Source organism: Sylvia atricapilla, chromosome 22, assembly GCF_009819655.1.
Source record: "Sylvia atricapilla isolate bSylAtr1 chromosome 22, bSylAtr1.pri, whole genome shotgun sequence".
Lineage (NCBI taxonomy): Eukaryota > Metazoa > Chordata > Aves > Passeriformes > Sylviidae > Sylvia > Sylvia atricapilla.
This window is the reverse complement of record NC_089161.1, coordinates 7,009,529-7,018,401: the sequence shown is the minus strand read 5'-3', so window position 1 is coordinate 7,018,401 and position 8,873 is coordinate 7,009,529. Positions and strand designations below refer to the sequence as shown.

The following is an 8,873-nucleotide window of genomic DNA, read 5'->3' as shown; positions in this document are numbered from 1 at the left end:
AAACTTTGGTCATCACCAGACTCTGGCTGTGATTTGAAGTGATTTCTGCACACCGAGCCAAAAAAAAAAATTACAAGGTTGGTTGTATTTTATCCAAAGGAGTGATCCTTTCTTCCCAGGAGCAGTGACTGGGATTGAATGGCAAAGTCTTCATAGCCAGCAGAGCAAATGCCTTCTGGGGGGGATTGTGCCGGCTCTGCCGCTCGCTCCTCCCCAGTGTCTGCTTCCTGGCCAGGCTGGGCTCTGTTATATTGTTTCTTCAGCCCCATCTGTCCTATTTTTTTTCCTTTTTTTCCACGGTTTGTCCACTGTCGATGATTGGGTGGCTCTGCCATCACAGCTGGTGGTGACCCAAGGGTTGAATGCTGCCGGTCGGACCCTTTTCCTCACACTCCTGGGATTGCTAGGGCACGAGACAGGGATTCTTGGATGCAGCGCTGAGGGTTAGACCCCCATCTCCTCCCCAAACTACTGCTTTCCCATTCCAGGAGCCAAGCTTCTTCACCCCTGGGATTGAGGGCAGCTTCCTTCGGCTGGCCCGGAGGGTGTGAGGGAGGCTCTGGATGTGGTTGCTCTGCAGTGATGCCAGAGTCAACCCTCTTCATTTTTTTTTTTTATTTTTTTTCCCCCAGCTAAAGCAGGCAGCAGTGAGCAAAACTCCACGGGGAAGGTAGAAATTGGGGTGAAAAGGGTCTGAGCATCAGGGCAGAGGAATACGAACGAGCAACAGCGTGTGTACGTGTCGGGGTTAAAAATCGCTGCTCCGCTGGGCACGCCAGAGGAGACGGGAAAGGACTCAGAGAAAAATCATTTGCCGCCGCGTTTTCCAAAATCCCGAGCGAGCGTTGCTGCTCGCCGTCGCTTCCAAGAAACGGAGAGAACCGAGGAGGAAAATTGCGGTGATTCATCGCGGGCAGATCGGAGGCAGGAAATGGGAGTTTGCTGCCTGCCCCGTGCCCGGCGTGGGCTCGGGCTCGCCGGGGCCTGGCTGGTGGCGAAGGCCTGACACCCACGGGTGGAGCATCTCTGTGCCGCGGCCGGAGCAGCCGAAGGAGCCGCCGGCGAAGGAAAAACAACCGGCGGAGGCCGAAAGCCGGAGCAGCGGGAATTTTTCACCTTGCGTTTCTCCGGAGCCATCCGAGCGAGAGCTGCCCGTGAGCCGGGGGGGGTCCATCGGGATGGGGGTCCCAGGGGATGCTTGGTGCCTGGTGTCATACATCGCCTAAATTTGGGGGGTCAGCATATTTCCCTTGGGGACCCCCAGGGTGGCCGGTGGGCTGGGGGCTCCATTGAGGAATGAAGCGTGGGAAAAGGGGGGCGGGGCTTGGGGGCTGCCTGTCTGCGGATTGGCTGGGGGAGGGGGGAGACCCCCCAAATTGTGCCGGGAAGGAGAGGGAGGGGGAGACGGCACCGCAGGGACCCCCCCCTCCCCCCATTGGGATGCGCCTGGGGCAGCCGGACCCCCTCCTCCCTTTCACGCGTTTACACCCAGGTGGCTCCGGAGGGGCCTCTGTGACACGAGTGGCGCCGGGCTCAGCCCGGCCGAGGGCTGTGGAGCACAAGCCCCCTTTGGGTGGTTGGAGAAGGGTCCCGCGCACTCCTTCGTGGCTGTTCTAGACCAAAAAGCATCCCCAAATCTGCTGCCCTCATCGCTGGTGTTTTGGGATCACCCCTGGAGAGCCCTGGGGGTCTCGGTGCTGTTACGTGGCTGGCGGGAAGTGGGATGGAGGATGGGAGGGGGAGGATGTGGGGGGACCTCAAAACCTTGCTGGAGTTCGGGATGTGGGACTGTATGCACCTCACTTGTGGTCCAGAGTGTATGTTCAGCAGCAGGGATTGCTTGAGTTTCATTTGGGGATGGAATGTGGGTGCTGTATCCATCACATTTGGGATGGGGATTTGGGGACCCCCACATCACCGTCGGGATCAGGATGTGGGGGACTGCCTGCATGTTGCTTGGAGTGAGGACATGGGACCCTCGACTGGAGCTCAGGAACAGCAGATAGGGACCCTCACATCACCCGTGCTGTCAGGATGCTGGAACCCTTGTGTTGGGGTTGGGACCATTTTACTGGGGCAGGGACCTGGAAGACAACTGCACCGGAACTTGGGGACATCTGCATTGGCGTCAGGACTTGGGGTGCTCCCTGCAGGGACCGCAGCACCTCCCCAGGGCTCAGCGGGCTGGAAACAGGGGACAGTGGGGGCAGGTTGTGTCTGTCCCCTCCCTCCTCACAGGGACACTGACGGGGGGGCTGGACCCAGGCTCCCTGTGCTTGCTCCAGCACCATCACCCTGGAGGGCTCCAGATAACTCAGATGTGGCATCGCAGCTGCTTAACCCCATCCTGATCCAGCCTTCACGCCCAAATCCCGCTGCCATGAAGAAGAAGCCAGGCAATGGGCGGGGGCTGGATCCCTCGGCCCCCCAGCAGCGAGCCCGGTCTGTCACCAAGCCAGCAGAGGTGACTTACCCATAGCAAGGCCGAGGGGGTGACGTGCCGAGATGAGATTTGGGTGCTGTTGCACCCTCATGACTCCCCAAACCATTCTCTCGGCATGGGCCTGTTGCCCTGGAGGGGCATCATGGGGGTGGTTGCTGACACGGGTGGGGTTTTTGCCTCCCCAGTATGTGGGGTCCTTCATGGTGGAGGAGCTGGACCTGCAGCAGCAAGCGGGCCGACTGGAGGAGCAGCTGCGGGTGCTGAAGGTCAGGATCTACCACTGCTCCTCTTGCTGGGAAACATAGGGAACCCCAAATAATCGGGGCACCCACAGGGGACATAGCCCAGACTCCAGTGCCACATCTCCTCTGGACAGGACTGCCCGAGGAGGAGGTCGGTGGTGCTGAGGTTCAGCTTGCAGGGGCTGAAGGTCCTCGGTGCTGATGGGGAGGTAGGGGGCTGGGGGGACAAGGGGAATGGGGAAGGGGTGCTGGGGCTCAGGGAGGCTGAGTAGGGGGGTCAGGGTTGCTGGGGAGGGGAGTCAGGGATGCTGGGAGGGGTCAGGGGTGTTCAGGCCTGATGTGGGGGGGCAGGGGGGCTGGGGAGGGGGGTTGGGGTCTGAGAAGAGGAGTAAGGGTTGCTGGGGTTGGCAGATCATGGGTCCTGGGGACAGGGGTCAGGAATGCTCGGAGGAGAGGTCAGAGGTGCTGAGGGGGTCAAGGATGCTGGGAAGGTATCAATGTTCTGCTGGAAAAGTGCTTGCTGGGGGGCTGTACCTCTCTGAGCATTGCTTTTCAGAAGCTGCTTTGTGTGTGTAAACAGGGGTGCCCCTGGGGGGGCCCAGGGGTGCTGGGTGCCCCTGACCCCCTCCCCGTCCTGCAGACGCTGCTGATGGCACACGCACTGCGCCGGATCCTGTACAGCACCTGGAGCCTCCCCAACCGCCAGTTCGCCTTCGTGGCCCGCAATCCCCAGAGCCCCCCTAGCAACCTCTTCTGCCACCTCTTCGTGGGGTTCCCGGGAGAGGTGGTGGCCCAACCCTCCCCCCCAGCCCCCAAAACGCCATCATTATTTTTTTAATATTTGCATGCAGCCTCTTTCACCTCCCCCAGGTCCAGACCCTGCACCTCCTGCTCTGCCGCTCCTTCCAGCTCTGCTACCTCCTGGCACACCCCGAGGAGCAGGCGGGCGAGGGGGAGCTCCTTGGGCCAGGGGTGCTGCGGGAGCCCCTCAACCCCGAGGAGGTGTCACAAAATGTCAACGCCCTCGTGTCCTTCCGGCGCCTGCCCGCGGCCAGCAGCCTCGGCCCGCTGGGCACCGGGGTAGGTGCGGCTGCCCTGCCCTCCCCCGGCTGCTGCTCCTTTGCTCGTCTGCCTGTGCGGTGTTCTCACACCTGGGATTCTCACATGGTGTCTGCTTGCTCGGCACTTCGCACGAGTGCTTTGGCACAGCTCGTTTGTGTGCAGGCTCTTGAGTGGCTTTTCCTCGGCAGCCTTTCCTTTGCACGGTGTTTCACAGAATGTTCTGAGCTGGAAAGGATGCACAAGGATCATCGAAGTCCAGTTCCTGGCCCTGCACAGGACAGCCCCGTTTCTTTCACACCAGCCTGTGTATGATGCTTTTAGCAGAGGGGGGTTTTGCACAGCGTGTTCCCAGGCAGCTCTTGCATGGCCTTTTCTCACATTTTGAGCAGCATGCTGTCACACCACACACACCTGGTGTCTTGCGTGTTGTTTCCTTGCATTTCCTCTTCGTGCGGCCTTTCTCTGCACAGTGGTGCATGCGCAGTGTTTTGCACAACCTTTTCTCGCATGGTATTTTGAGGGCAGGGCCCACCCTGCACAGCCCGGCCCCACACATTGCTTTGCACAGCCTGTTTTAAATGGCCTTTCCTTGAGGGCCTTTCCTGCCTGGTGTTTGGCATCAGCCTATTTGCACGGCAATTTTGCAGGAGCTTTTACAGTGCATTTTTTCCTTGGTGTTTTTGCACAGCACTTTCTTTCCACAATGTTTTTCGTAAAACTTTTTTTACACATTCCTCATAACTTTTTTACATGCTACTTTTTGCAGGGTGGTTTGCATGGCTGTTTTGGCATGGCATTTCTTGCAGAAATGTCTACACAGTAAAAATGTTATTCGCAGCTCTTTTTGCACTGCTCTTGCACAGCAGTGGTTTTTTGGGTTTTTTTTTGCATGGCATTTTTCCATGGTGTTCTGCATGGCACTTCTGCACATCATGTTTTGCACATCACGTTTTACACAGCATTTTTTGCACTGCATTTTCCCCACTGTTTTTTGCACAATTTTTTTTTTCACTGTGTTTTGCACAGCTTTTTTGTTCTCACATCCTTTGGACAGCATTTTTCCGCGTGGTGTTTCCCCTGACATTCCCAACAGCCAGAGCCCCCCAGGCCACTCTCACAGGCTGTCCATCCCCAGGACCGGCGGCCGGAGGCGGAGGGCAGAGCCTGGCGCCCGGGGAATCCCTACTGCTCACCGGTGCTGGTGCGCAAGAAAGCCATTCGGAGCAAAGTGCTGCGCTCGGGAGCCTACCGGGACTGTGGAGGCGAGGGACAGCTCCACCAGCAGCCCCGCGACGCCGGTGAGTGCCGGGGGGGAAACTGAGGCACTGGCACACACAATACGGTGACTGTTTGGGGACGAGGAGGGGATTAATAGGCTCCCACAGCGGCGGCGGGAGGGGAAAGCAAAGGGGTGAGAAGCTTGGCCTTCCTGCCCGAAAATGAGAGCATCCTTGCCGAGAGCGTGTGGGCCTTCACGGGAATCGCCAGGTGAGTGTATGTGTGAGAGCACTTGACCCTCGGCACCCACAGCCCTGCCCCATCCCAGGGCGCTCCTGCCCCATCCCCGGCCCCTGCCCCATCCCAGGGCGCTCCTGCCCCATCCCCAGCCCCTGCCCCACCCCTACCTCGTCCCCAGGGCCGCCGGGGTCGCGCTGCTGCGGCGGGACGTGCCCGGCGCCTTCCTGCTGCGCCCCGAGCCCGGGCTGCCCAAGCGCTGGTGCCTGTGGGTGCGGGCGCCCTGCGGCGTCGTGTCCTACGGCCTGGCCAGGACACACCACGGCAGGTTCTGCATGGAGGTGAGTGCAGGGCTGAGGCTGAGGGGCTGGTCGGTGCAGGAGGGCACGGGGACTGCGGCGGGGATAAGTGCACCGGGTGTGTCTGCGTGCGGGGGGCCCTGGGCTGCTAGCGCATGTGGTCCGTCTGTGCGTTCCTGCACCGCTGTGTTGTGCCTTGGTGCGTGGCTGCACTGCATAAGTGCATTTAGTGTGCCCCATGCACGGATGCACCGGTGTGCACATGCATTTACTTGATGCTCTGTGTGTTTGGACATCCATGCATGGGTGCACAGGGGCGTAAGTGCATTTGTGCCTTGATGCACTAGTGTGTTGGTGTGTCAAGACAGGGATGCACTGCTGTGTACATGCACTTAGTGCACCATCTAAGTGCACTTGGTGTGTGTGCCTGTGCATGGCTGCACCATGGTGCCTTGGGGCAGGGATGGGCCAAAGTGGGCTCAGGTGCAGGTGTGGGTACACACAGGGTTGTGGGTGCACTGGTGCATCCACCCTTCGGTGTCTAACACACCTGAGTTTTGGGTGCCTTAATGCACAGCTATGTGATGCCTGGCGTGCATTTGATCCACCATCCAGGCTACAGTGCCTTTGGTCTGTGGGTGTATCTGGGTGTCTCTGGCACACACAGTGCCCCAGTGTCCCATACGGGGGTGTGGTGCATGCATGGCTGCATTGGACTCATGCCTTCCTCTGTGCCCTGGTGTGTGGGTGCCTTGGCTCCACGGGTGCAGAGCCCAGGGGTGTGTGAGGCACGTGGGTGTGCTGGCACACGGGCACGCAGGGATTTACTGTGTGGGCACACTCAGTTGAGGGGTGCGCGGGCACGGCTTGTGCAGGGGGCTCACTTCTCCCCTCTCTCTGGATGGCAGCACTCCAACACTGAGTTCGCCAGCGTGGCCGCCCTCCTGGCCCACTACTCCGGGCCACTGGGGGGCTGTTTCTGCCGCCTGACCCCCGGCCGCCGCAACCCCGGCTACGAGGAGCGGGACCCCGGCGGCGAGGCCAGCGCCAGCGTGGGGGAGGCCGCCTGGGGCCCCGCAGCCGCCATCGGGGTGCAGCACGAGCGGGGGTAGGCCCGGCCCCCTCCCCGTGCACGGCTGCCCTCCAACACCCCCCAGCTTTAACTCGCTGCCGCCTGCCTTATCCCCCTGCCTGGGCTGTCCGGCGCCTCCCGCAATAAAGGCTCTCGTGCATCCGGAGCAGGGCTCTGCTGGCTGCTCACACCCACCCACGGCGGGACCCAGCGCACACCTGTGTGCTCAAACACATGCGCACGCACTCTCTGGCCCAGGAACCCCATGAACTCACACTCTTGCACGATGCACCACGTGCTCGTCCACTCACGCACTTACACGACTGCACCCACGCATTTGGGCTTCTGCTCTTGCACCCTCACGCGTTGCTACAGCGGTGCACTCCTGCTCACGGGAGGCCGCACATCCACGTGTTCACTCGCCGTCTCTTGGACACGCAGGGGTCACAGCCGTTCACGGGCACGGCTGTGTACCACCGCCATCACATACTCACGCCCCCATGCACACGTCTGTGCCCTTACGCACCAAGCCTCGCACGCCTGTCCTCGCGCGCCCCTCCTTGCACACGTGCGCGCGCCCTCGCACCGGCGCGACCCCGCCACCCCCCGCGGCAGTCACGTGATGCAAGGGGTGGGGCCTCTGGCCCGTTGCGGTCACTGGCGCATGCGCGGGGCCGCCACCGCCCCCCGCCGACGGCCCGCGGTCCGTGCGCGCCCTCCGGCCGGCGCGGCGCCGGCAGGGTTACCGCAGGGTTACCGCAGGGTTTCCCTTGCTCAGCCCCTTTGGGTGTGTCTCGGCTCCCTAAAGTTACCTCAGGGCTTCTTACTTGGGTCCCGCCCTTCAGCGGTTTCCCTCACAACGCCCCCATCTCAGGTTTCCTCCCCGCCCTGACCTGCCGTAATTCCCCCTCCGACTTGTTTCCAGCTTCCCCCTTTCCCTCCATCCCTCTCCAGCTCTTTTTCTCCGTTTCTTTCCCGTTCTCCTTCAGCCTCCCTGGCTCGGGGGTCGTTCCCCTGCGTGCCCCCAGTGAGGGGTAAGTGTTTCCCCGCCACAATGGGTGCAGATCCCCAGGGTTGGGCTCGCCCCAGCTTCTTCCCCGCCCCCGGTGCCCGCAGTCCCGCCGAGTGAGCGCTTGTGGCGCTGGTGTGCCCAGGTGGGGTGATCTGTGGGGAGGGGCTGGCTCCAGTGTGTAGGGCTGCTCCAGATGTGTGGGGCTGACTGGGTGTGTGCTGTGTGACTGACCCTGGTGTGTGTTGTGTGACTGACCCCGGTGTGTGTGACTGAGCCCGGTGTGTGACTGGCCCCGGTGTGTGACTGAGCCCGGTGTGTGTGACTGAGCCCGGTGTGTGTGACTGAGCCCGGTGTGTGTTGTGTGACTGAGCCCGGTGTGTGTTGTGTGACTGAGCCCGGTGTGTGTGACTGAGCCCGGTGTGTGTTGTGTGACTGACCCCGGTGTGTGTGACTGAGTCCGGTGTGTGTTGTGTGACTGATCCCGGTGTGTGTGACTGATCCCGGTGTGTGTGACTAACCCCGGTGTGTGATTGAGCCCGGTGTGTGACTGAGCCCGGTGTGTGTTGTGTGACTGGCCCCGGTGTGTGACTGAGCCCGGTGTGTGACTGGCCCCGGTGTGTGACTGAGCCCGGTGTGTGACTGAGCCCGGTGTGTGTTGTGTGACTGGCCCCGGTGTGTGACTGAGCCCGGTGTGTGACTGGCCCCGGTGTGTGACTGAGCCCGGTGTGTGACTGAGCCCGGTGTGTGTTGTGTGGCTGGCCCCGGTGTGTGACTGACCCCGGTGTGTGGCTGGCCGGGGTGGTGGCCGTGCGCTGCCGGCCGCTGAGCGGGCGTGAGGTGGCCCTGGGCTGTCGGGCCATGGTCAGCGTGGGCGGCCCGTGGGGCCAGTGCCTCCTGCGGGACCCCGGCAGTTCTCCTTCGACGGGCATTCAGTGGGGAGCACAGCATCGAGCACATCCACAACGAAATCGCTTACCCGCTCCTGGAGGTTAGTGGTGTGAAAAACGAGATTCACTTCTTATGGAAATTTTAAGAAATGGGTTTAAACGAAAAAAAAGACAATTAGGAGATAGAAAAAAAAGCAAAGTGCGGCCGGCCGGGTGACTTGGCACTCAGCCAAGTCCACACCCTGCTATTTCAGAGACTTTCTTTAAATACCCTTTCTATTGTATCAATCTGTTGAATATTCATATTTTTCCATAAATTAGTTTCCATATTCCAGGGACTGTTTTGCATGGCCCCTCCTTGGGTTTGCCTTTTTAGAGCATTCGTGTTTCTTGGCTGTGTC

At 60.8% G+C, this 8,873-nt stretch overlaps 1 protein-coding gene across 1 annotated transcript; it reads left to right on the top strand.

The window, feature by feature from the left end:
- Positions 1-2,108: 2,108 nt before the first annotated feature.
- On the top strand, positions 2,109-6,831 carry SH2D5 (SH2 domain containing 5). Its single transcript, XM_066334211.1, has 9 exons — positions 2,109-2,464; positions 2,629-2,709; positions 2,820-2,894; positions 3,326-3,469; positions 3,556-3,765; positions 4,883-5,045; positions 5,133-5,235; positions 5,384-5,543; positions 6,410-6,831. The coding sequence occupies exons 1-9, from the start codon at positions 2,381-2,383 to the stop codon at positions 6,611-6,613; spliced, it is 1,224 nt and encodes a 407-aa protein (XP_066190308.1). The 5' UTR covers positions 2,109-2,380; the 3' UTR covers positions 6,614-6,831.
- The last annotated feature ends 2,042 nt before the right edge of the window (positions 6,832-8,873 follow it).

Bases quoted from the DNA above. Each gene is read 5' to 3' on its own strand.
- SH2D5 (XM_066334211.1), top strand. From the start codon at position 2,381: ATGAAGAAGAAGCCAGGCAATGGGCGGGGGCTGGATCCCTCGGCCCCC. The intron at 3,766-4,882 runs GTAGGTGCGGCT...GTCCATCCCCAG, and splicing joins TCGGCCCGCTGGGCACCGGG to GACCGGCGGCCGGAGGCGGA. The intron at 5,544-6,409 runs GTGAGTGCAGGG...TCTGGATGGCAG, and splicing joins ACGGCAGGTTCTGCATGGAG to CACTCCAACACTGAGTTCGC.